This window comes from Pleurodeles waltl, chromosome 8 (assembly GCF_031143425.1).
Source record: "Pleurodeles waltl isolate 20211129_DDA chromosome 8, aPleWal1.hap1.20221129, whole genome shotgun sequence".
Lineage (NCBI taxonomy): Eukaryota > Metazoa > Chordata > Amphibia > Caudata > Salamandridae > Pleurodeles > Pleurodeles waltl.
The window spans coordinates 1287743593-1287771516 of NC_090447.1; the positions used below are offsets into that span (position 1 = coordinate 1287743593).

Genomic DNA, 27924 nt, shown 5'->3' on the forward strand with positions numbered 1-27924 from the left:
AGAGACCCCTCTATCTCCCCCTTCTGGGTAGAGTCCACCAGGTCCCTCCTGGTCCCAGGCAGCGCCTATTCCCGCTAACCACGAGCTTTGCGTGTGCCAAGGCTTGTTGGCAGAAACCAGCGATGCAAACCAGATTACAATCATCGATTTGGCGTGGGACATCATCTGCATCAACCAGGAACCCGCATCCATCTTCTTGGGTGCAGTACTGACTGTTGTTCTTCACCAGTGGGTCTTCTTTTGCACCTTCATCCAGGTTGGCAGGGGCTCCTGTTCTCCCTGGACTTTTCTGTGCTTCTTGGACTTCGTCCCCTTCTTTCACAGGTCTTCAGGCCCAGGAACCCACTGTAGGTGTCTTGCAGTCTCTTCTGGTTCTTGCATAATCTTCTTTCTTGTGTTCTTGTATTTTCTAGGATAGTGAATTACTCCTGCTTTCTTGGACTGTGGGGTGGGTTCTGTTACTTACTTTTGGTGTTTTCTAATACTCCCAGCGCTCTTCTACACTTGCCTAGGTGGGAAACCGACATTTGCATTCCACTTTCTTTGTATATGGTTTGTGTGTCCCTCCCCCCCCCCCCTTGACCCATTTCTAACTATTGTGATTTTCACTATTTGCACAGTTTTCAGTTTTTACTGCTATTTCTGCATACTAGTGTATATAATTTGTGTATTACATACCTCCTAAGGGAGTATAGTCTCTATGATATTTTTGGCTTTTGTATCACCAAAATAAAGTACCCTTATTTTTGTAACACCGAGTATTTTCTTTCATGTGTGTGAGTACTGTGTGACTACAGTGGTATTGCATGAGCTTTGCAAGGCTCCTAGATTCGCCTTGGCTGCTCAGCTACAGCTACCTCTAGAGGGCCTGGCTTCTAGACGCTGTCTAAATTTCCCTAATAAGGGATAACTGGACCTGGTTTAAGGTGTAACTACCTTAAGTACCCACTACAAACCAGGCCAGCTTCCTGCACTATAGGCACACCCTTTGATGGCTCCCATCTCTTCGGAGACAAGGCAGACTAGAGCTAGAGTGTTTCAAGGATCACAGGGTTATGGCCAGGCCCTTGGGCCTTTCCATAGCCCCTTTGCACGCGCAGTATCCATTTCCCTTCTTTTATGGCCACGGAATGGGCTTCCAGCCACGTCTTTATCCAGCCAGCCACCACGGTGTGCAAGCCTCCCAGCCTCTGCATAGCCGTAGACGCAATAGCCACAGACTGTGGGTTTGGGTAGGCAGAGGTGGGCCAGTCCACACCCCTTTCACCCCCCCCACCCCTCTCCCCCCTTCCGCAGGTAGGTGCAGCCTCCAAACTCCTTAAGCTTGTCTTCTTATCATGGGCACCCAGGGAGAGGCAGGATACACTATCACCTGCAAACACTGGAACTAGGTTGTGCTTGCAATTCCTGTTATTTTCTGGTGGCCAAGAAGGACAGAGGCCTTCTTCCTATCCTAGGTCTGTGCCCTCTCAATTTCTTCCCACACAAGGAGAAGCTCAAAATGCTCATGCTCATACTCCGGTCCTATCTGCCCTGGACCCGTGAGACTAGATGGTAGCGCTGGACTTGCAGGGTGCATACTACCACATTCCTGTCCTGCCCGCCCACAGGCTTTTCTTGCAGTCCACAGTGGGCCACATGCATTATCAGGTTGATGTGCTCCCTTTTGGTCTTAGCAGCACCCCTCTTGTGTTCACCAAGGTGATGGCTGTGGTTGCACCTGATCGGAAGAGTATCAGGGGTTCCAGTCTTCCCCTATATCGACGACTGGCTGTTGAAGGCAAGCTTGCCCCAGGCTGTTGTCTCCTATCTCCAGACTACGATAGACCGTCTGCATTTGTTTGGGTTCACTATCAGCATGCCAAAGTCTTACCTGACTCTCTCTGACGCTCCCTTTCATTCGAGCTATGCTAGACATGGTGCAGTTTCAACCTCTCCTCCTGAATAGGGAGTCCAGGATATTCAGGCTTTGATACTGATGATTCAGCCTCTATCCTGGATTTCGGTGAAACTTACTCTGAGGCTGCGGGACTTCATTGGCATCTGCATTCTGCTTGTGACACATACCCTCTGGTATATGCGGGCTCTGCTGTGGGACCTGAAGTTCCAGTGGGTGCAGCATCAGGGGAATCTCTCTGACATGGTCTAGTTATAGGAGGGAGCAGCAAGAGGTCTGAAGTGGTGGCTAACGAATCGCAATTGGGTCAGTGGCAGACCCCTCTCCCTTTCCCAACCAGATCTGATAGCGGTGATGGATGCGTCCCTTCTGAGATGGGCCGGCCATCTGAGAGAGGTGGAGATAGGGTCCTGTGGTCCCTGGCTGAATCTGGGCTCCCCATCACCCTACTGGAATTCTGTGCAATGTGGCTGACATTTAAAGCGTTTTTACCCTCAATCAGGGGAAGGCTGGTGTAAGTGCTCATGGACACCACCACTGTCATGGGGTACTGGATTAAACTGGGTGGGGTTGGGTTGTGGACACTCTGTCAAGAGGCCCTCTGTCTCTTGACATGGCTGGAACGTAAGGGCATATCCCCAGTGGATTCAAGACCTGGTGGGCTCTGAACACCAGGGAGACAAACTCAGTGGAAGATGCCTAGCAGATCACAAATGGCGTCTCCACCCAGAGAAGGCACCAGGTCATTTCCAGCAGTGGGGAGAGCCTTGATTAGATCTGTTCACCACCGCCTAGAACACACAATGTCAGCAGTTCTGCGCACTGGAGTTCCCAAGGCGGCACTTTCTGAAGGAGTGCTTTTCATCTCAATTGAGGCGCAGGCCTGCAAGAGCCTTTCCGCTCATACCTCTCCTGCCCAGAGTTTTCAGGAAGATCAGGAATGACCAGGCTCAAGTCATCCTTGTTGCCTCGACTGGGCTTGGAGAGTTTGGTATCCTGAAAAATTGAGCATGGCCATCGGTCCTCCGATCAAGCTGTCCCTTAAAGAGGATGTTCTGTTGCAGCAGCATGGAAGAGTTCTCCAGCCAAACTTGTCAACTATACACCTTCATGCTTGGAGATTGAGCGACAACATTTGACCTTCCACCTGAAGTCTGCAACTTTATTTTGGCAGCCAGGCATCCCTCCACCAAAACTATATGCGCCTGACGTTGGGGCAGGTTTGTAGCATGGTGTGTCCCAAGAAACATGTTGATCACCTATCTGCTCCCCTCTCTCAGGTCTTTATCTTACCTTTTTCTTTTGCCCAGCAGGTCTCTGCTCTGGGTACCCGAAAGGGCTATCTTTCTGCCAGGTCAGCCATCCATCCTCAAATCCCCTGTTGTAAAAAGGTTTTTGAAACATTTGGAACACGTTTCCACATTTTCCCTTCATCATGCCTCAGTGGGACCTTAATCTGGTCTTAACGTTTCTAATGTGCACTCCCTTAAGCGTATGCTCAATTGTCCTCTCAGGCTCCTTACCATCAAGGCGGCCTTCATGGTGGCAACATCATCTGCCTTGGAGGGTCAGTGGGCTTCAGGCTTTGTCACCCAGTCCTCCATTCCTGAACATCTACCCAGTCAAGCTGGTTCTTCTCAATGGAGCTTACTTTATGCTGGAAGATGTTACTCTCTTTTATGTAGGCAAGTCCATCACCCTGCCTACTTTTTATGCTCCACCACATCCCTCCAAGCAAGAAGAGTGATTTCATCATCTGGACCCAAAAAGAGCATTGTAGTTCTACCTTGACCACACAAAAGAGTTTCTGGTGGATGGCCAACTCTCTGTGGAGTATGTCAAAGTGAAGAAGGCAAAGGTAGTGCAGAAGCGGACTACCTCCAGCTGGATTGTACTCCGCATTAAAATCTGCTACGCACTGGCCAAGAAGCAACCCGCACAAGGCTTGCTTGGTCATTCCACCAGAGCCAAGTCTGCGACAACTGCGTTAGCACGCACTGTTCTGGTCCTGGACATCTGCCAGGCAGCAACATGAGCATCTCTGCACACATTTACCAAGCACTTCTGCCTGGATAGTTAGGTCCGTTGAGATTGACATTTTGCCCTTTCCGTCCTGCAGGACTTTTTAGTGCAAACTTGTTTCACATACCCACCTCCAGGGAGGTATTGCTTGGGTATCTATTCTAAGGTAAGGAACCTGCAGCTAGAAGTCTCTATTAGATGAATAAGTTGCTTACCTTTGATAACGCCTTATCTGGTAGAGACTCTATCTAGCCACATATTCCTTACACACCCACCCATCGTCCCCACTCTGCAAACGGATTTCTAAGGGCAGGGTTGTTGCCTTTTCAGAGCCTTAGTTTTCCACACCAGTGGTCAGTGTTCTTTGTGGCTCTGTGCTACAGGCATGAAAAGTCATGGAAATAAACTAAAGTCAGCGTGCTGGGGTGGAGTCAGTGTATGCACCGCGCACATCACTTCCGGCGCAGACACCACCGAGCCAAACAATGCCATATACTGGCACAAAGAGGTACTGCTCACGCAAAATTTCCATATCCAGTCAGATGCCTGGCGATAATTCTAAGGTAGGGAATCTGCGGCTAAATAAAGTCTCTACCAGATAAGCCATTACCAAAGATAAGTAACTTCTTCATTACTGGCAGTTCCTCTTATGACTGGAATAACTACCTCAAGCTTTGTCAAAGTGCTTTATATAACTGCTTTTGGAAGAACTAATACAAGCTGTAGATTGAAATGTGCCCTCGGTAAGCATCTGCATGCTTTTAAGTACACTCATTGTGACTGATACTCAAAGCTATTTGCACATCTAAGTTGAACTTGTACCCAGTAATTGGTATCCTTACATGTGCATAACCACTTTTACAACTCCCAAAATGTAGTTTAACACTTGTACAATTATTGGCTTGCAGATAGATTATTGTACAAGTAACCCTGCCATAGACAAGGAGTGAAAGCGAATGCCATGGAACTTTGATAACAGCCACAACCATGTGAGAAAATTATCCTACAGTTGGAGATTTCCATCTTAGTCTTTGGATCCATCTTCCACATCATGACCTCCTGGTGATGGAACTAACACCATTTAGATTCTGCCTGGCTTGCCACACAAAATACTCTAGGTCAGACTCCCACAAGGTCTGTAACCTCTGTCTCTCCCCTGAACTTAGGGAGGCTGACTGTGAAGCCTGTCGAGCTTTTGGCTTGAAGCAAATACTTCATAATCGTCAAGCGCATCAACCTGAAATGCAGTGCAGATCAACCACCACTTCCTTGGTGTTGATGCCTTCAGCACCGAAAAAGGAACTCTGCTCTGAAACTAAAACCTCAAAATCGGTGCAGAAAAAGATTGCCGAGACAGCCGTGGAGCCAATTCTCCACAAAATGCAGGAAAGACTGGACTCTAAACTGAAGCAGATCTAGATATGACAAAAGAGTGGAAGGATATTGGCAAAACCACCACCTCCTCAGCCACCACCTTCCAAGAGACAACTCTCTTTTCAGTAGGCATTGGACATAACCTTTCCAACCAGAAAGAAGTTGGACAAAGCCACCAGCCCTTGCTGCCAACTCCTACTTTTCCACCTCCACTACCACACCTGTTTCCACCACCTGCACAACCTCTACCGCCTAGACCAGGCATGCCTCATTCACTGAATTCTGAAATAGAGCCATTGGACATTTCTTCCCAAGGCTTCCCTGTAGATGACACCGGATTACCTGACCCTACAGATGACTCCTATCATGTACCCTAAAACAGTGACCCCTCAGGCTCATATGATGTAGATCCGCCAGGGGACACAGACCCAGACCTGTACACAGCACGCCCGTCACTCCCTGATGACTTAACATATCAGGAGCTCATAGCAAGGGCGGCTACTTTTCATCGGTTACAGTTACACAAGGAACCTCTAGAAAAGGATTTCTTGTTTGAAGCTCTCTCCTTAACCCACAGAGGCACACAGTACTTGCCAATGCTGAAAGGCATGCTCTGTCATATGGAGGATATCTTTGTATATACCCTGTCCTGGCCTGCGTTACCTCCCCTAGGGGGGATAAAAAAAAAAAAAATACAAGACCTCACCCTCCGACCCAGTATACATAAGGGGATAAGTACCACCTGGCTCCCTTGTGCTAACAAGTGCCAGAAAGCAGGCTCGCAGGTGTCAGACGATACTGTGTCGCCTGCAAAAGAAATGAAAAGGATTGCAGTCAAACAGGTTTCTGCACAGTCCGCTAACCAGTGGCGCATCGCCAGTTCTGTGGGATTATTAGCGTGCTACGACCGTGCTCAGTGGGACTAGATGGAGGAACTCCTCAAGCATCTCCCAGATGTTCACAGGAAAAGGGGTCAGGAATTAGCGGCAGAAGGGAAACTAATTTCCAACACTTCTATTAGATGTGCCCTAGACTCTACTGACACTGCAGCCAGGAGTATTAACACAAATGTACTCCTCCGTAGACATGCATGGCTGAGCATCTCTGGCTTTAAGCTTGATTTTCAGCAGAACGTTCTTAACTCCCCCTTTGATAAGGAACATCTGAAGCCCACACGCCAATGTACCACTCCGACCGCCAAGGCGGTAGCAGCCGCCGGGCTGGAGATAACCATCTCCAGCCCTATGGCTGCCATTGTGCCACCGACGGAATCATGTCCCTGCCTACTGCCATGGTTGTCGTGGTGTTGATAATGCCACAAAAACCATGGCGGTAAGCCCTATCAGTGCCAGGCAATTCCTACCCTGTCACTGATAGGAGGCCCCCCCATACCTCTCCAAACACCTCCCACCCCCTCTACATCCATGCCCCCCCCATTCACACACACAGGCAGACACACACTCATTCACATATACATACACGCATGCATTCATCCATTTAAGCACACATCCGCACACACATTAAAACACACCCACTCATTCCAATTTCCATACAAACACACGCTCACATATCCATACGTACACGCACTCACGCACATTCATACATGCACGCAAACAACACTAAACACACACTTGCATTCACGCACACACACATACATGCACCCCACACACACACACACACACCCACACAAAACACCCCCCTCCCCTGTCGGAGACCCGACTTACCTTGATCCAGCGGGACTTCCGGCAGGAGACGGGACGGGCGCTGCTACCGCCAGCAGAAGACCGCCAGGCCGTATTATTTGTCATAATACAGCTGGCGGCGGTCTACTGGTGTGGCCCTGCTGGTGGTAGCAGTGCCACCTTACGGCCATCCGCCAGTATGGCCACAGCCAGATTTCCACTCTTCTTGTGGTGGAAATCCAGCTGTGGTCATGTTATGGCAGACGGATGGTGTCGCCACGGCGGTAGGCGGCTTTTACCGCCGTTGTCAAAATGAGGGCCATTGTCTGTTACGTCGTCCATTTACAAAAACCCGGGTAAGCTTTCACATCTGTAAGATTACATCTTGCTGCAATGGCTGCCTACCTACAAAATAGGCAACCCTTTTCTTTATTCAAGGTTCCAGTGATTAAAGCCTTCATGGAGGGGCTCAAAAGAGTTATTCCACCACAAGCTCCATCCACACCCTCATGGAACTTTGATATTGTTCTCATAAGGCTCATGGGCCTTCCATTTGAACCCCTACACTCATTCCCCCTTCTGTTCCTTTCATGGAAGGTGGCATTGTTAGTCCCCATCACTTCACTTAGACATGTTAGTGAGGTCCAGACTTCAACTTTGGAAGAACATTTCTTCCAAATATGTAGGGTTACAACGGTTCTCCGCGGCAACCCTAAATTTCTTCCTAAAGTGGTTTCTCAATTTCACCTCAACCAATCAATTGAGCTACCAGTTTTCTCCCTCAACCAGAGACTGTTACAGAAAGAGTTCGACATACATTAGATGTTAAAAGAGCCCTTATGTTCTATATTGCTAGAACAAAAACATTCAGGAAAATTAAACAAGTTTTTGTTGCCTTTTCTCCACCTCATAAAGGCAACCCTATATCCAAATAAGGCATAGGCAGATGGATAGTTAAATGCATCCATACCTTCTAGAACACACTGTGCTAAGAAAAAGGGAGCATCTATGGCTCTAGGAAATATTCCCATACCTGACATATGCAAAGCAGCTACATAGTCCACACCACACACCTTCACTAAACATTATTGTATGGCTGTTTCTAGCACACCAACATGTCAATGTTGGTCAGGCAGTGCTACATACTCTTTTCCAAACAACTGCAACATCCACAGGTTAGCCCCCGCTTTTGAGTGGGACTGCTTTTCATTCTATGTAGAGCATGTTTATCTACAATGACACATTCCTTGGACAGAAACATTTACTTACACAGTAAGCATCTTTTCGTGGCATGTAGTGCTGTAAAGTCACAAGCTACCACCCCTCCTCCCTGGACACCTGTGGCCGTTACAGTTTACTCTACCCTTTCTCACGTGGACATCTCATGACTTACATTTCCTCTTCACTCCACTCTCACCCTCCTGCTCTATCTTGTGACTCGAAAGACTTTCCTTGAAGAAAAACAACTTGCACACATCCAGACTTAACACTAGCTAGCAGAAGTATCCCGAGCTTGTGAATCTACAGCACTGCATGCCTCAAACAGATGTTCAGAGGGTTAGTACCATATTCCTTCTCGGTAGTGCCATATAAGTGACTCTACTAATAATATAACTTCTGCTGATTTTAAGAATTGGGTGTTCTTATAATTTGACTTTTGTTTCTTCAAAATTTACTTGGTGGGATATGAGGTATTAGGATTTACAAAGCCAAAGCACAGCAGGTGGTCAAAGTACACACCTCTATTTTTGTGACCAATTTACTCAATTACAAAACAAAATGGTTTAAGTGGGCTTGGCCCCTGCCAGGATATCTCAGTGGGCATGGGCGCTTACCCAGAGACCTGCATGTAATGGATTTAAATTTTAGTAGGCTTGATTTAGTCTTCAATTAATCTGAGACTGGTGAAATGTTTAACATTGGATTGAGCGATAATGATACCTATTTTGCAACCACTTTTGAACTATTTGGTTTGTGCAGTATTATAGTTAAAAAAAATATAAGTTCAAGTGAGATTGGTTGTCTACATAGTTATTTTCAACAGCATTTTGTCTAGAATTGAAATAGTGCATTCCTCTGAACTTGTAGAACTAGAGCGACCAATTAGAACCACTTGACAAACAACTGTGTACACTCACACCATTTTCTGTTTGTTAACACATAAAAGCTCAGTTTTTGAAAGATTGTAAAATGTTGTGCCATAACTTAGCCCAGGTAATCAAGGGCTAAGCTAAGAAGTAGTCCTTGAAAGTATTACTGGTGCCACTAGTAATGTACAGCGATCATAACACAGATATACATTCTAAAGTGGTAAAAGAAATGGAGGCTAGTCTTTCCCTGCTTAGGAGTATAGATGTTACCCGCCCAGAGTTGGGTTATGTTAGGGATGTTTTTATTACACGCTATGATTATTTATTTATTTGTAGTTTTATATGGTATTGGAGCGCTTTACATGAGCACAAGTTACATTACACAAGGATAGATTCATTTGTAGGTCTCACCTGAGACAGCGCATGCACTGTATGTGCTTTTGCTTGAGAGATATTGTGTATTACTGGGGCTTGCAGCCTGCCCATTGCTTAACATTCATTGTCTTCATTGTCACTCTTATTTGGTGCTTTCTAATTGGCCATCACAGGCTGGCTTTATTTCATCATCTTTCGGCTGGAGCATTGACTAAGTATTGATTGCTTCAGCGTCATTGCTGTCCTTCCCCTCATTGCGGTGTGATTGATGTACTACATTTATTTTTTTATTCCCTTTCGTCCTTGTTGAACCTCTTGCCGTTTGTAGCTATGTTTTACTATGCCGCAAGCACTTCAAAGAAGCCTATTTCTCTTTTGAAATAGATGTTTATTGTGACCACATACGTTATCTTCTTTTATTGTGTCAACATATGCTGTCTGCTTCCAAATGTATTTTCACTAAGACATTGACATGTGCACAATTGCTTTCTTTATGTCATAGGATTTTTTGTCAAGTGTAATTTCTTTTTCTTTTTCATGCATGGTGATATTAACTGATTTGCTCTGAATGATTGGGGTGATGTGCCAAGACCTAACAAGCATTGGCAAAAACCAATCAGTTTCTCCTTTGAGACTATTGTTTTTGTTGTACGGCATGGGCATTGCTGGCTTTGGCAATAATTTATAACCATGACGTATAGCAATGTGGCTATTGTGCAGCATGACTAAAGTAGGTAATAAAAAAGGACTCTGATGCATCCATCACTAATGCACTTTTAAAAAGTATTGAGTTGCACTTGTCATAACTGTATTTCATGTGAGTGTTGGATCATATTTCTCAATCCCTTATGCAATTTTCTCTAATCCCACCCATTCTGTAGTAATTATTCTCCATTTTCCCAACACTACTTCTGACCCCTACCACATTTACTATTAAATCCTATACTTGCATGTGCAGAGATCTCCCATAATGGAGTGGAGTTCACATATCAGAAAAGATAGGAGAGGAGACAGAGATCTCTATCCAGAGATTTGTCAATTGTATTATAAAATACGTAAGGTAATGCTATTACTGATGGATACAACTACCTGTGGATACCTCACCTTATGAATTCTCCCAATGCGCCAGCATTCAACAGAAATTTTTCCTAGCTCTCCACGAGGACTTCACAATTGCTCGGCTCCGCACGCGACTCTCTCTGGCGTCATCCGAGCCATAAAAAGTACTCGCCGGCGTGCTACGTCAGTTCCCTTTTTTCCACCCCTTCGAACTATTTTCTACCTCACTGTTAGATCTCAACTGTATCTAGGGAGTTATTTGGTGGCGCTACTATGTCCCCACCAAAGAAATCTGGGTTTAAACCTTGTAGCGAGTGCAGAGGCCATATGTCGGTGATGGATCCGCACAAGAACTGCCTCTGGTGTTTGAGCTCTGATCACGATGTAGCAGGTTGCTCGTCCTGCCAATGTATGTACCCGAAAGCTCTGGAAAGAGAGAGACTAAGCTTTTCTGCAAAAGCGAAGGAGAAAAGAGGTCGGCAAAGGTCAAAGACACAGGACACTTTGTTGCACAGATCTTCAAGGTCTCACAAGAAGCGACTCTGACAGAATGAGTCACGGTGCCGTTCATCCAGAGATCGGTCAGCGTCTCCCCCGAGACGGCGCCGCATGATGTGGGAAGTCAGCCCCACTGTGACTCCACAACCACAGTCTTCTGAGGCATCTCCGGTGCCGACTTTGATTGAGATCTCGGAGTTGCCTGCAAGTCCAACAGCTCACTTTTCTCCTGCATACTCCCACAGTCAGGAGTTTGGGGCTTGAGCGCCAGAACCAGCGCAACCACCGCAAGGGGATCAAGAGCATCCTGCCTTCCCAGCTCCGGGAGCAGATCAGTCTTTGTTCCTCAATGCTATGTTTAGCATTTTTAATAGAGCGATGGTCCCCTCTGGTGCACCTTCTGGTCCCACAGGTCCGTTGGCATTTACACTAGGGTTGCCAGCGCCGTATAAGCGGGCCCCATTAATGCCCTTTCTACCAGCAACACCTTATGAGGGTACTGGCACTGCATCAAGGATGTCACCAACTCCACCCTGGATGACTGCTCCGGCGGCACCAGCATCAGATGGATCTTGACGCTCTACTTCGGCACAGAGTGTGGGTTTGCTTCCTCCCTTCCTCTGCCCGTGTTGGCTTCTCCTTCAAAGCCTGCGTCCTCGACGTTGATCAATTCTCTATCGATGCAGTGTTTGGAGTCCAGGCTGAGGTCTAGAAGGAAGGCCTTGAGACTTCTGGAGGTGCAGCAGTTACAAGAAGAACAGCAGCGGCAACAGCAACAACAACTGGAGGAAGGAGAAATTCTGGGGCCTTCAGGGGATTTTGAGGGGTTAGACTCTGCTAGTGGGTTAGATATGTCCCCTGAGTGGGAGCTTTTATCCCCTGGAGAGGGACTCACAGCAGAAGCGACTACCTACCATTGGGTGATAAGGAAGGCAGCAGAGTTTTGGGACTTTCTAATGCCTGCGTCAGAGTTCAAAACCAATATTCTGACTGAGGTTTTGCTTCCATCGGCTTCTTCTTCAGACCCCCTTCTCCCATTCAATGATGCCTTAACAGAACCCACATTAGAAATATGGAAGAAACCAATTACTACGCCTGCGGTTCCTAAGACTATAGCCAGAAGGTACAAAGTGGCTCCTGGTGATCCACAATTTGTCTCAACACCCAATGCCGGAAAGTTTGGTCATACAAGCTTCTTGTTTACCTAGATCGGCTCCGGGTTCATTCCATACAACGCCATCTGATAGGGAGTCAAAGAGCATGGAGCAGTCAGCAAAGAAATGCTTCTCCTCAGGAAGTATGGCCTTGAAATCATTGAAGGCAACCTGTGTACTGGGGAGATACATTTACGCCCTAATGGATATGGCGAAGGACGTAGTTCCTAAGTTGCAGAAGGACGTTCAGGAACATTTTAGTGAACTGCTGCAGGACAGGCAAGTGGGAGCTAAGAACGTGATTCAGTCAGGATGGACACTGCGGACTCAGTTGCTAGAGTCATGGGGACTTCTATTGCAACTAGGAGGCATGCTTGGCTCAGAGGTTTCTGGGTCTTCCTCTGATATGCAGGCCACATTGATGGACCTCCCGCTTGATGGTGCAAGGCTATTTGAAGCAAAGGCGGACTCGGCCTTGGAACGGTTCAAAGATAGCAGAGCCACTGCAAAATCTTTGGGCCTTCTTCATTGCCCTTCAGACCTTTCCACAGATTAAGAGAGTTTGGCCGCAGAACTTCCTTTTGTGGGAGGCAGCAGTCGTATGTCCAACAGCCTGCCAACCCTCTCTACAAGTCCTACAGGGGTCGTGGGAGAGTTAGAATCCGGGGTGCTATCCAGCAGCTTACCTCCTCATCTTCATCTTCTGGTGGAGTCAAGCCGGGGAAGCGGCCCTAGTTCTCGCACCTTTCACCAGCATGTCCTACCCATGGATGGAAGGCTTTTACATTTTCTCCACGAGTGGGAGTTAATCACATCAGACAGTTGGGTGCTGAGCATAGTTGGAAAAGGTTATGCCATTCCCTTCCGGGACTTTCCTGCCCCCTTCCTTTCCCATCATTCATCTTACACATAAGAGCATCTCCTGTTGTTTCAGCAGGAGGTGCATACCCTTTTGTTAAAAGGTGCAGTGGAGTTGGTTCCGGAGCAGGAAAGGTGTCAGGGATGTTATTCAAGGTATTTCCTGATTCCCAAGAAGGATGGTCGATTGAGGCCTATCCTGGATCTGAGGATTTTGAACTGGTTCCTCAAGCACAAAAAGTTCCAAATACTGACCCTAGCACAGGTGCTTCTTGCGTTTAACAAGGAAGACTGGATGGTGTCTATCGACCTACAGGATGCTTATTTTCATATCTCTATTCTGAAGTAGCACAGTAAGTATCGCTGGTTCGTGGTAGGGTCGCAACACTACCAGTTTGCGGTCCTTCCTTTTGGTCTTACATCTGCACCCCGAGTTTTCACGAAAGTGATGGCGTGGTTGCAGCGGACCTCAGAAGGAAGGGAATATCTGTATTCCCTTACCTGGACAATTGGCTGATCAAAGCCGGGTCCCCAGAGCTTGTGCTGCACCATTTGCAGGTGACAACCCAGTTGTTGTTCAACCTGAGCTTTACTGCAAACGTGCCCATGTCTCACCTGGAGCCCTCTCAGCACCTTCTGTTCATGGGGCAGTACTGAACACAACACTGAATTGAGCCTATCCTCCTCCACAGAGGACTCGGGACATTCAGGCAATGATTCCAATGTTTCAAAAGGGAGTGGCTGTTCCAGTCCTCAAGGTCCTACGTCTGCTCAGTCTGTCTGCTTCCTGCATTCTGTTGGTCACTCACGCACGTTGGCACATGAGGGCTCTCCAGTGGTGCCTCCGCGAGCAGTGGTTTCAACACAAAGGAGATCTCAAGGAGTCGACAATGATCTCCAGAGACGCTGCAGTGGATCTACATTGGTGGGCTGTGGATGGCAACCTCTCTCAAGGAAGGCAGTTTTGTCTTCCACTTCTGGTGACCACAGTCTTAATAAATGCTTCCACTCTAGGGTGGGGAGCTCATCTGGCAGGCCGGGATATCGAGGGCCTTTGGCTTCAGTAGAACAGATGTTTCACATCAATCTGTTAGACTTGCGGGCGATACGTCTGGCTCTCACGGCCTTCCTCCTGTCCATTTGCAGTCAGTCAGTACAAGACTTAACTGACAACACTACCGCGATGTGGTACATCAACAAAGAGTAGGGTCGTACCTTCTCTGCAGATAGGCTCTGTGGCTCTGGCCCTGGGCACGGACCATTGGATTTGCATAGTAGCAAACCATCTGGCTGGAGTTCTCAACGTGCATGCGGACAGATTCAGTCGGCACTTTTCAACCGATCACGAGTGGCGTCTCCATCCAGATGTGGTTTTTTACGTCTTCCGGATGTGGGGAGCACCTCAGATAGACCTGTTTGCCACTCACGAGGACACACACTGCCCGATGTTCTGCAGCCTCCAGTATCCAATGCGGGAGGCATTGGGGGATGCGTTTCAGCTGACCTGGAGCACCAGCTGCTTTACGAGTTTCCTCCAATACCCTTGATTCCTCGAGTTCTGAGGAAGATTCACCTAGATCGGGCCCAAGTCATATTAGTAGCCTCGGATTGGCCAAGAAGGGTGTAGGACACAGACCTCCTTCAACTCTCACTGTGTCCTCCGTTCTGTCTTCTTCACAGGGTAGACCTCCTCTCACAGTCGCAGGGGCAGGTTCTACACCCCCTCCTCCATTGCTTGTACTTACATGCCTGGAGATTGAACGGTGCAATCTGAGTTCTTTTTCTCTCCCTCCAGAAGTGGTGGACGTTATCTTAAAAGCCAGGTGACACTCCACCAAGACTGTCTATGCCGGTAGATGGGCCGAAATTTGTTACTTGGTGTGGAGAGAGACAAATTGATCCCTTAAGGGGCCATTTATCTAATATTTTGCTGTTTGCACTTTCCTTAGCACGGAAAGGTTGTGCAGTTGTGACAGTGAAAGGCTATTTATCGGCGCCTTTGACTTTTCTTTGCCTACATGAACATCCTTCTTTATTTAAGTCCTCTATAGTTCTTAGGTTCCTTAAAGGGTTAACAAACAAGTTTCCTCCCACTTCATTTGTAATGCCTCAGGATTTAAATTTAGTTTTGACTTTTTTGATGGGTTCACCGTTTGAGCCTATGCATACTTGCCCATTGAGGCTTTTAGTTTTTAATACAGTTTTTCTAACAGCATCACGTCCGCTAGACGTGTGAGTGAGCTTCAGGCTGTTAGTGTGAAACCATGCTGACAAGGTGGTACTGAGAATCTGGGTGGCTTTCTTTCCTAAGGTAGTTTGTTCCCTTCCATCTGGGACAATCTATAACTCTCCCGTCATTGTTTGGATCCGAGAAGAGCCCTGAGCTTCTTCATAGAAAGGATGAGAGACTTCAGAATTGATGAAGCTCTTCATTTGATATGTGGCAAAATGAAGGGCAAAGCTGTCCACAAGAAGGTGGGTCGTTCTTTGCATAAGGATTTGTTATTCACTAGCAAAGAAGGTTCCTCCTGAGGGCATTAGGGCCCATTCCACCAGGGCAAAGTCTGCCACTTTGGCTTTAGCTAGAGGTGTTCTGGTTGCTGATATTTATAAGGCAGCAACTTGGGCTTCCCTCCACACTTTCTCAAAGCATTATTGTTTAGACTTGGAAGTTAGGAGGGATAACCATTTTGCCCGTTCTGTTTTGCAGGACTTCTTGGTTTGACAAGTCGGGCACCCACCTCCGAGTGTGGGACTGCTTTGGGATTCTATTCTTAAGGTGAGGAATTTACAGGTAGTTTTATCCATCAGAAGAACAAGTTACTTATTTTCGGTAACGCTTTTTCTGGTGGATACAGTAGCTACCTGAGGATTCCTCACAGTCCCACCCGCCCCCGTTGCCTGTCTGGTCATACCAAGAGTACTGTTAATGTTATAGATAGTATGTATATTTGTATATATACTTGATTTCTCTCTCTCTCTCTCTCTCTATATATATATATATATATATATATATTTATTTAGTTGGCACATGTTGTGCTTGTGATGTCGTATTCACCTGTTCGCCTCGAAGGCAAGGTAAAAAATGGTGAAACTGATGTCAGCACGCCGGCGAGGACTTCTTATGCCTCAGATGACATCAGACGGAGTCACGTGCGGAGCTGAGCAACTGTGACATCCTCGTGGACGTGAAGAGCTAGGAATCAGGTCCCTGGAGTGCTGGCGCATTGGGAGAATTCATAAGGTGAGGAATCCACAGGTAGCTACTGTATCCACCAGAAAAGCATTACCAAAGGTAAGTAACCTGTTCCTATTGTACTCTAAAATAGCATTTATGAATGGGGATCACTTAATTTATTTTACTCCACCCTTCACTGTTTCAGATCTGCCTATCAGGTTTTCAGATGATTGAGATTGATTTAAAACAAATTGCAAACGTCATTGGACCATATGTCTTATGGATGATAGACCCTATGTAATTAAAAAACGATTATCAATAGATTTCCTCTAGAGACAGAGATTCCACTGTCCTAAAACAACCTGTTTCAGTTTTTGACAAACATAGCAGGAGGACCCCTATATATGGAACAAATGATCTCAAAGGGAAGTTGAAATGTTTTAGAAATCGTAAGAGAATGCCATCCAAAGAAAGGCATTAATTGATTAAACTCATAACCACACCAGGCAAATGTGACTAAATGAGACCTACAGTGTCCTTTATGCTTAAAATACCCTTCTGTTGAGGACACAGATTTGCCCTACTGTCATTATCAGGACCTGGACATCACAAAAAAATGTATGGAATGACCTCACTCCAGCCTGGGTGTCATGCTTTATCATCGGTCATCCTGCACTCACCAGAGAACCTCTAGTGGCGGAGGGCCCGCTGAGCTATAAAAGGTGTACTTTTGGCAGGGAAATTGAAAGAAAGGATCCAGACAGAAAGAGGATAAAAATCTCAATGGCCTACCCTGGGGATTTTCTCTTTTAATAGTGGGACTGTAGTGAGATGATTAAGATAAAATCAGACGCCCAGGAGAAACTATTACTCCTACATCCAGTAGGTCAACATGTTTTAGCTTCATATTTGGCGCCCCCTGAGAGGTCCTAGGCTTTCTTCAGGCTCGGGATCTCTAAATTGACTCCCTGGCTGCATATATACGTCATTTTATATCTATATGCATTTATGTGTGTATATATATATATATATATATATATATATATCAGGGACATTTATATTTTATAAAACAGAATTAAAAAAACATAGAAATTCGCAAAAAAAAACAAAGGTTATGGGGCTGTTATAGTTAGTTTCTGAATGTACTCATAGAAAACCATAGAAATTCACCATCTCCCATCCCCCGGGGCCCAGCCACGTGACCTGGGTGCCCCCTCGGGGATCCAGTCTCAATGTAGGGGACTGTGGGGGGGAGCCTAAAGACCCCTATGGTCCCAGCTGGCTCCCCACATCCTGTGAGAGCCAGCAATGTGAGAGCAGTGTTTCCTCTGTCTGCCTCCCTGAATCTCCGCGGACAGGCAAACAGAGGAACCTCCGATCCGATGAAGGGAGAGCTGTGTGACAGCTCTCCCTTCATTGTAACAGAGTGTTTGCTGTGACTTGGCAGCAGCTTCAAAACTGCAGCTAAGCCACAGAAAATAGCTGTCCTTGGGCGGGCACCCCAGGACATAGCAGGAGCTGGCCTTGGTAAGTGGCAGTCCCCAGGGCCATTATTGCCTACATGGGGGTGGGGTGGGTTTGGCTCCCCTCCAACAATAGTAGCCCCAGGGAGGTGAAGGTCCCCAAGACTGCAGGATGGGGGCCACCCGTGCCCCCACACACAGTGTGGTGGTCCCCCGGGCTGCATGGGGTCTGAAACAGGCCCCCTATTTATTTTTACATTTGCCCCAGGAAGGTGGTGGTCCTTGAGGCTGCCTCCCACCCGCACTTTAATAAGCATTGCTTCTGGGACTTGGCCCACTCAGGGCCTTGAAAAAGATGAAGCACAGGAGCCAGCGTTTTTTTTTTCTTTTTTCAATATGCTTTTTTGCTCCAGGTCCAGATCTAAGAGGACAGGGTGTCCGTACCCTGCGTACCCTAGCACTTTTCTTTTTTCTTTTTTTACATTGTTGTCTGGGACTCAGCTCAAGCTGTCGCGTAGGTTCTCATTATGCTAATGAGACTGGTGGATTTTGAGAGACAGGATCACATGGATTGTGGCTACTAAGTAGAATTCCACACTACATGACGCCTGTCGGCCTAATCCGGGTGAGGTGATTGTAGCAACCGGGCGCATGAGAAGAAGACTCCTCAGGGGAATTGTGGTCGATCAGATCCCATCCCTTTCTCTCAGTTACCAAAAGTCTCATACAGGCAAAGACAACAGAGGCAGGATATAGTTCAATAAGGATTCACTGAAGTAACTGAATCTAAAAAGGCATGTATTGCAATAACTAGGATGATAACACACAATAAAAGCAAACAGGCGACTAACAGAGTAAAACACAAGAATAGTCCTACCATACTGTTACTAGGAGTGATGTATATGTTTCTCCTACCTAAACTATGTCTGAGCACAGCGTAATAAGCCTAATCTGCCCCTCAGGTTTCCCCTTGGGGTACATCATCCCTCATACCTGGAGGAAGAAGCCTGTGGTCTAGAGAGACACTGTCCCCATGTGGATCAAGGGTCCAGAGGTCTAGGCAGGTAGCTGCAGCGAATCGGTCCGCAATCAACATGGTCATCTGGCTAGAATCTCCCTCTAACGTGTCTGGGACAAAGGGGTGTTTTTATAATAAAACAGCTGACATTCCAAGAAATAGTCCCCACGTATGAGTGTGTGTTTTCTATGAATGTTGGAGACACAGCATACCACGTCTGTCGGCAACCCTATGTGACTGTAGCCTTGGAGAAAGCACAAAGTGCAATAAATGACCTACTAAGAATGTAATGCTTTCCTAGGCGAAAGTACAATGAGATAAAGAAAATAAAACAGCACTGCAAATGTTGCTATTGCTAGAAAATCAAAGCAATGCTGAATAAAATGTAACAGGGTTAATGTGCACAGCGGCAGGCCTAGGTAACTTAAAACAGTGTCTAAAACATGGCTAAAATGGCTATACAACAAAGCCAAGTCCCAAGCTGGCTGCCAACACTTCCTGGTTTGAGGTGCTGAGATCAGAAGGGGGCTGTGAATCCTTTGTGTCCCTATATATACAAATTTGGATTTTCTTCAGTTTCTCTGAAACTACTGAATGTATTTACTCCAGATAACATAAAGGACTCTTTCTGGACAAAGAGCTACCTTTCTGCCAAATGTGGTGTAATTCCGTCCAGTGGTTTTGGCATTATCGCTGTTCAATTTTTCCTATGAGAAATAAGATAGGAAACGCTCTAAATTTCCCCCTCCCCCCCTTTATCTCAACCCCAGCTTCCCCCCGAATGTTCCAGACAGCAGCTCATGTGACTGTCAAATTGTTTTGGAAATTTTCTGGAAGATTTGTCAAGCTGCGCCAAAGATATAGACAAGCAAAAAACAGCTTTTTCTATAGAAACTAGGTCCTAACCATAACTACCTAGTGGTGACCGCTACCTACCGCTATAACTACTTAGTGGTGAACATATATATGTGTATATATATATATATATATATAATAATACTTAAAGTTTCGTGTAGGTTAGCATCCAGCACGGCAGGCTGCGACAGGGTCACGAACCCCTATAAATCATACAAAGTGCTTCTTAAAAAGAAGACAATGTCGCAGCCACTTACTTGCTACAGTCCCAGTGTTCTTTATTCAGGCAGATAAGTACTCCAAAAACAAAACTAAATTCTCCGACGCGTTTCAGGAGACTCTGCTCCCTTGATCACAGAGCTATTCAGAAACCCTTTTCCCTTTCCATTATAACTAACATAATAAACATAAAAAGTGGACTACAATTACTGTCTGAAAACATTGGCAGCCATCTTAACACTTTATCTTTCAGTGACCAATGTAACTAAAATAGAAATTAGAATTAAAATTAATACACCTTACTTAAACCCACAATTGATACATGTTATTGACTCCTTCTTATGCTACAGATTAATTCAATCTGCCTAAATATATATGCACACATATTTGAATTGCAACTTATTCATTTCCCAATCTTATAAACCAATTGTTACTTATACTCATACTCATGCCTCATATGAGGATACTCATCTTATTTAAATCCATGTATTTGTGGGTAATTCAACAATACCCTGAAGATATAATAGCTCTTTTGCTTCTTATTTAGTTTACATCATCTGGAAAGAAAAAAAGGGGGTAAAAATTAATTAATTCATAAACAGCAAAACTTCGACATATAATTCCAGCCTATTAAATTCTAAATACATTTATATTCCATAATCAATCAATGTAAATGCACCGATAATTCTTCATCCTTATTCAGACCCATGGGTTCCCTTGTATTACAACTAATAATCAACCTTGATTCCAATTTTCTTAAATCCAACGTTCTATTACCACCTCTTGCTTTCAATACAACCCTATCCAGGACCATGAATTGTAACTTCTTTTCATTTTTATTGTGGAATTCCTTAAAGTGTCTCGCCACAGGATAAGATTTATCCTAATTTTGAATTGCTCTTAAATGTTCCAAAATACGCTTCTTTCTTCTATGTATTTTGGGACAGTATTTTCCTAGTTACTAGCACAACAAAGAACACTTTCTGTAGAAACCAGGTCCTAACTATAACACACATACATATTGCCAATAGGTGGTCATACTTAAAACCATGTTGCCATAGAAAAAGTGTTTTTTGACTTGCCTATGTCTTTGGCGCTGTTTGATGAATCTTCACAAAATGTTCCAAAAAAAGTGCTCTCTAGAATCTTGTTGTGCATGGAAAGATTCGGGGTGATTTGTCAGGCAGGGGCAGAGGAAAAAAGGTCCAGAAAAGTGTTGTTTCCATGTTAATTCCCGTAGTCTCTTCAAACACCCCAGCAGGCCGAACCCCTAGATGGAATGACACCAAATTTGGCACAAAGGTGGCCTTTGGTTTACAGATTTTTTTTCTTCTTAATTTGGTGTAAATCTGTTCAGTAGTTTAGGACAAATTAAAAGAAATCCAAATTTGTATATTTAGGGTTGTGATGAATTTGCAGATACTGCCAATGTCATGTAGAGATCTGATTGGCTGTCAACACTACAGACAGGTAGTGTTGGCAGCCATTTTGAGACTCTGCTACCGCAGTCTTAAAAAAAAAAGAGAGAAAAAATAAAATAAAAAAAGAGAAGGGGCAGGGTACCCTTATCCCAACCCCCAAGCCTTGGTCCAGGGTCCCCCAGGGATCCCCTCCCAGGGCTAAAAAGCATTTTTTTGTTTTTACAAAAACACAATGAAAATCGTGAATTTCGCCCTGATTTAAAAAACAAAAAGCAAGCTAGGTCTCCCGTACCTGCTTTTAATTGTGGGCCAGATCCTGGGGTCATTTGAGAAAAATAGGAGGGGGCACAAGGGGCCGTCCTCCTAGGGCTTAAACAAGCCCCGGGAACCACCACCTCCCCAGGGCTTATTTATCGTTAATATAATGGGGGGTCCACCACCTCTCTGGGGCTATGTAATAAACTATGAGGGCCCCCTCAGCCCGGGGACCACCTCTTCCCCGGACAACATATAAATGTTATAGGGGGGTACTGCGGATCCCCCTGGCCCACCTCTCTGGGGCTATGATTTTAAAATATGTGGGTGTCGCGTGGTGCCCCGGGGACCACCACCTCCCTGGGCCAAGAAGAAAAAGATGGAGGGGAGCCCTCCAAAATGCAAAATGCCTACATGGAAAGGGATGAAAACATTGCTCTTGAAAGCAGAGAGCTGCTATTTAAAGCCCTCACCACTGCTAATTACCCCAGATATTGTAGCACTCATGCAACTTTTGTTGTAAAACGATAAGAAAACTGTGCATTGTGAAGGTGCAAGTTATAGTTACCTTAAAGCATGGGTTATAGTTACTTGAAATAACTCAAACTTTAACAGGTCAATTTCTATTGTTTTGCATGTTTAAAATGTGAACCTAACTATAAGGCTATAACATCCCTGTAACCTTTGGTTTTTAAGTGAAATATTGCTGGAAAAGAATTTGCTTATTACGCAAAGTTTATGAGGACCCTTACCATAGGTCAGGTCTACTACATGGAGGAGTTAACAAGCGAGAGCCTTGTAGTCACACATTCATCAAAGGTCTCTTCCTGCTGTCAAACCTATTGCCGTTTATTACTCTTCCTGGTTGTCGGGAACAAGTTATATGTTAATGCCTCTCTTGTAAAGTCCAACATCCACCTGCCTCCAGGTCCCCAAATCTTGCTTCCCATACTGACATGCTTGCATCCAAATCTAGAACAAAATCCAGAGGCGCCCCAAAATTGCCCTACCATTTCAGGCATCCAGGATCCCCAGCCGCCAGCCTAATTCCAGATGTGCCTTCTCTGCCAACTCTACCTTGTCCCAATTCCATAAGCCTTTCTTCAAACCCTCTGCTCTTACTCTTTGTAAGGCCCTGTAATGTGATGGTCCAGGGAGTATTGCCTGGACAGAGGAAGATAAGAGGTCTATTATCTAAGCTATGGCTCCTAATCACACAACGTTTCTCCAATGTCCCTAGGAGTAGCTTTTCAAATATTACTTTGCAAAAATGTTTTCTCTTTGTCTTTTCTAGGCTTGGCAGCTGCGATTCAGCCATCTTGTAGGTTATGGTGCTAAATACTATTCATACCTCATGTCCAGGGCAGTGGCATCCATGGTGTGGAAGCAATGTTTTGTGAAAAACCCGTTTGACAGGTACTATGTTAAAATAATAATGGCAAGTGTATGTCTATGATTTTTTCTTTTTCATATTAATATGGGGTTTTGCAGATTTTTTCATAAATGAAAATTGGTTTGCTGACTTAATTTATCCCAACAGGCTAATTTGTTTTTGACAGTTTACTATTCTAAATATTTCTATTTCCTAAATATTCTGCCCACCAACATCAATCGAAAGCAACCTAAATAATTACTGTGTGGAAATGGCTGGTTTCCTTTATAAGGTTACATGTGCATAAGTGCTCCCATGAACTACCTTTGTGAAATGACATTGAGGGATGAATAGAATGCAGTGTCCTTGTGTGTATTAAAATCACCAAGTTGTTGTGACTAGAATTCTTGTATGTGCACATATGCAATTGCCCTAAGTGCTCTAATTTGTGAAAAGCTGGTATCATGGGCAGTGCGTAATTTGTCAAAGAATCGTTGGGGCCCAAAGTTTGATTTAGAAGCCTGCGACCGGCACTATTGAATACTGGGGTGCCGAGCCCCACAGCTCTGTAGTCTTGATACTGCCACATGCCTCTTTGATTTACTATCAGACACTCCCTGCCCCTTTATCTCACTCTTGCTGGTTCCTGCTTTCTCCCTCTGTCACATTTTTACATCTTCCTCTTGTGTTTTTCCTCCTCAATTTCTCCTGGGATAAGTCTGGTGAGGAAAAGTAAGTGTTGGTCCTCAAAATGAGTGCTGTGGGCCACCACCTGCTCTAAATGAGCACTGGCCATTGGTATCTCTTCATGACAATAGGTGGGACACCTTTATACGTTTCCTGTCTTTAATTTACAGTTAAACCCTTGGCCTGTCACACTGCGCACTTTGTGACAGGAATCATGCCGCTGTCCCTTGCTTATTTAATCAACCTCCAGATAGTGACTAGGTTGGATTTGATAACTACCCACTTAAACATTTCCATAGTACTAATGTTGGGAGGACAGCTACTTAACATATACTGCCATGTTCCTAAATTCAGTCTCATTCAGCCCATTCCATGGCATTTATAAAACGACTTAACTAATAAGGTGTCTGGTGCTTCATCAAACCCTTATTGCATTTACGAGGGTATGGTTATTAAGTTTTTTAGTGATGATATACATTGAGTCTTGGTCAACTTAGATATGTCCATTCTGATTACCTACACATGGTATAGGTTGTAAATAACCCTGGTTTCTGGTTTTCATTCTGCTGGGCAAGACCTGTAACAAAAACCATGCTAAGATGTGTAGCCTGTTGGGTTCCAAACCACAGTAGTATGTTACACTAATGGGGTAATTACGAGTTTGGCTATCTTTTAGCAAAACCGCTGCGGTTGCGGGTGCCAAAAGACCACCAATGTTGGCGGTATCCCGCCCGCTGTATTAAGAGCCCACAAATAAATCTGCCTAAAAACAGCCACAAATCCGACCCCGTCAGGACGACTGAGGGTGGGATATAGGCGATTCCAACACCAGGACCGCCACGCCGAACAAATTCCGCACTCCATATTACAACCCACAAATCAGCACAGCGGTTATTGAACGGCGGAAAATCATTGGCGTGTGAACCTCTGTGGTCAAAAGCACCTCTACCAGAACACAGCACTACATTAGACAAATTGAATACCCCACACATGACACACATATACACATTAGACGCACCAACACACACCACTATGAAACACCCCCCACACAACCTATGCAACCAAAACGACATACATCGACAGTGAGGACCACACAAACCAAAGAGACTGCACTTGTACACCATACACACTGTCACACACAACACTCAGCATACACCACACAACTGTACCATTGATGTTATACACACATCTTCACAGCACACAAACACCACAAACAACCAGCACACACAACCAAGCATCCCCCCCCACTAAGCACACTACACTGCACCCTTGCACACTACACCCCCCAACTCACAACGCAACCACCATGTCCCGTCAAAAAAAAAAAACACACACTTCACAGACGATAAGTTGAGGGTCATGGATGATGAACTCATCAGGGTAGAGCCACAACTGTTTGGAGCACAGGTCCAGCAAACCTCGATAACCAGGAAAATAGAATTATGGCGTTGAATTGTCAACAGGGTTAACTCAGTGGGCAATGATCCACGCACAAGGGAGGACATCCGGAAGATGTGTAATGACCTTAGGGCAGAGGTCTTCAAACTGGGGGGCGGGCCCCCTTAGGGGGGCCTGAAGTGATCCCAGGGGGGGCCCCAGACTCTGGCCAAAATAAATATTATACAGATAACGGGCCTTTGTTTTAAGCAGAAGCATGTTATTGCAGTTTTAAACAGCTAACAGTACTTAACTACAATGTTTAAATAGGTTTAGACATATTTAAACATTGCCATGTTTATAAAATAATTGTGAAAAATTCTAAGGGGGGCCCAATGATTTTTATTTTTCAACTGGGGGGGGCGCGCCATTAAAAAGTTTGGAGACCTCTGCCTTAGGGGGACTGGACACTGGTAATGAACCAACACACCCCTAGCACTTATTCCACCCTTCCAGCATGCTACCCCACTACTCTCTCACTCCCAAGTCACCCTGCTTTCCACTGCACCTCCCACACTATCACCTGAAGCCCCTCCCCCGCATGCCAACCCACCACCCAGCCAAAATGGCCAAACAGTCCCTGGCCACTGCATAGATAGCATTGCCAATACTATCACTACGACTACCGCAATGCACCTGTTAATCCACTCGAAAAGCTGATCTGCCCACGTCACAGTGCAACACCTGCATGTACATCTATTGCACCTGCAGCACCAACAGGATGCTATGACTGAGGACCTATACATGGCAATGACAGAAATCCAAACCTTATACAGCAATCCTCAATGGAACATGCTACCCATTTCACTGTCCATTTCCCACAATGTCTGTAATGCTGTATCTGTCATTGCCATAACTGGGAATCCAGTTAAGCCACTGAATGCATCAAACACAGAGACCAACTTCACATCTCCACCATGTGATACTCTCCCACTTAATTTACAGGTACCCTGCCACTGCCAACATAGAAAGGATGCCAGAGACAGACAACCCTCCCCAGGATGAAGGCCTCAGTGAGGACAATACCACAGGATATCTAGACATAGACAACTTGCCTGGCCCATTTGGGACACCTGGTCAGTCCACCACTCCCAGCCTCACCCTGCCCACACCCAACCCCCGCAACCTGTAGCAGCTACATCTCAGCCAAACCCTGATCCCCAAACCTATCTCCCAAGGACTGGTCAATCAGCAGTGTGCCCCACAGTACAGGGACCTGGGTCGACCCCTCACACCCAAGACAATGACAGTCGGGTAACTGCGAGTTGGCACACCATGCCAGGGGCACAGGCACAAGGGGTTAGGGGTGGCGGGAGGGCACCTGTGGGCCTGGGGCCCTTAAAGGACTCGACTGGCCAGGAAATCATCTCCAAAGTCCTGGGAGCATGCGAGCAATCCCAGGGCAAGATGGGCTAAATACTCACCATTCTGGAGGAAAACCAAAGGCTGCAGAGGCAATACCACCATGAAGCCATGCAGCAGTGGCAGGCCCACAGTGCCACCATGGCCTCCATTGCAGAGGTGCTAAAGGAGCTCACAACTATCCTACATGCTTCCTCCACCCACCAGCAGGCCCCTTCCACTAGCCAGATACCAACTGAGCCGTCAGCCTCAGCTAGTGGAGTGGAGGCCATGCCAGAGGAATATCAGGCCACTGGCACCCCACCCTCTGCAGCTGAGTATCCCCCCGGAAACCTAGTCGTCCATCCACACATTCTGCAGGAGCAGATTCCAAGACTAAACCCACTGCCGGAAGCGGCCCTCTTCTGTAAATTCTCCCTTATGTGTCACTGAGACACCCTGTGGGCTGTTCAATATCATTTTTCGATTTTGACATGGCCTCGGATCCTGGACGTGTACTGCCTACAGCTCGGCCACCTACTCTGATGATTATTCCAACCATGACCCTGCTCATCAACTCTTACACACCTTGTGCACAATAAACACCATAGAACACAGGAACTGTCTTCATGTCTTTATTGTCAGATGTACAAATGTAAATCCTACCCAAGTGTAATGTGTGTTAATTCCAACCCCAGCTCCAGCACCAACGACATCCCACCATCGCAAGACCTGTGCACCTCCCTCGCCACCTTCTTCCACCACAAGATCACAGTCATCCATGACAGCTTCAACAACCAGACCACCCCGTCAACCACCGACTCCTCAGACTCTCCACCCACCATCAACTACGACCCCCTGCTCGTCTGGGCCAACATGAACGTAGACGACACAATCAAAACCATGAGCACTATCCACTCTGGCTCGCCGTCAGACCCATGCCCGCACCACATCTTTAACAAAGCCAGCGCCACCATCGCACCCCACCTCCGCAAAGTCATCAACATCTCCTTCGAGACCGCAACCTACCCCGAGAGCTGGAAGCATGCTGAGATCAATCCCCTACTCAAGAAACCCAAATTTGTATATTTAGGGTTGTGATGAATTTGCAGATACTGCCAATGTCATGTAGAGATCTGATTGGCTGTCAACACTACAGCTAGGTAGTGTTGGCAGCCAGACCTGAGAGACCTCAAGAATTTCCGTCCCATCTCCCTGCTCCCATTCCCAGCCAAGGCCATCGAGAAGATCGTCAACAGACAACTGACCCACTAACTGGAAGAAAACAACATCCTGGACCCACCCCAGTCAGGGTTCCGCAGCAACCACAGTACCGAAACTTCCTTCATCGCCACCACCAATGACATCAGGGCCCTGCTTGACAACGGCGAAACCGCGGCCCTCCTCCTCCTGGACCTCTCTGCTGCCTTTGACACCGTCTGCCACCGCACCCTACGCACACGCCTCCACAACGCAGAGATCCGGGACAGAGCTCTGGAGTGGACCACCTCCTTCCACTCTGGCAGAACCCAGAGCGTCCACCTCCCCCCTTTCCGATCCAAAGCCTCCAAGATCATCTGCAGCGTCCCCCAAGGATCGTCCCCCTGCCCTACACTATTCAACGTCTACATGGCCCGCTCGCCCACATCACCCGGCTACACAACCTCAA

At 46.2% G+C, this 27924-nt stretch overlaps 1 protein-coding gene across 1 annotated transcript in view; it reads left to right on the forward strand.

The window, feature by feature from the left end:
• MIPEP (mitochondrial intermediate peptidase) overlaps positions 1-27924 on the forward strand; it is a 700113-nt gene that overhangs the window by 452035 nt on the left and 220154 nt on the right. The window contains exon 17 of the mRNA XM_069202242.1: positions 22713-22834. Coding sequence (XP_069058343.1) covers positions 22713-22834 — 122 coding nt within the window. The remainder of the gene's footprint in view (positions 1-22712; positions 22835-27924) is intronic.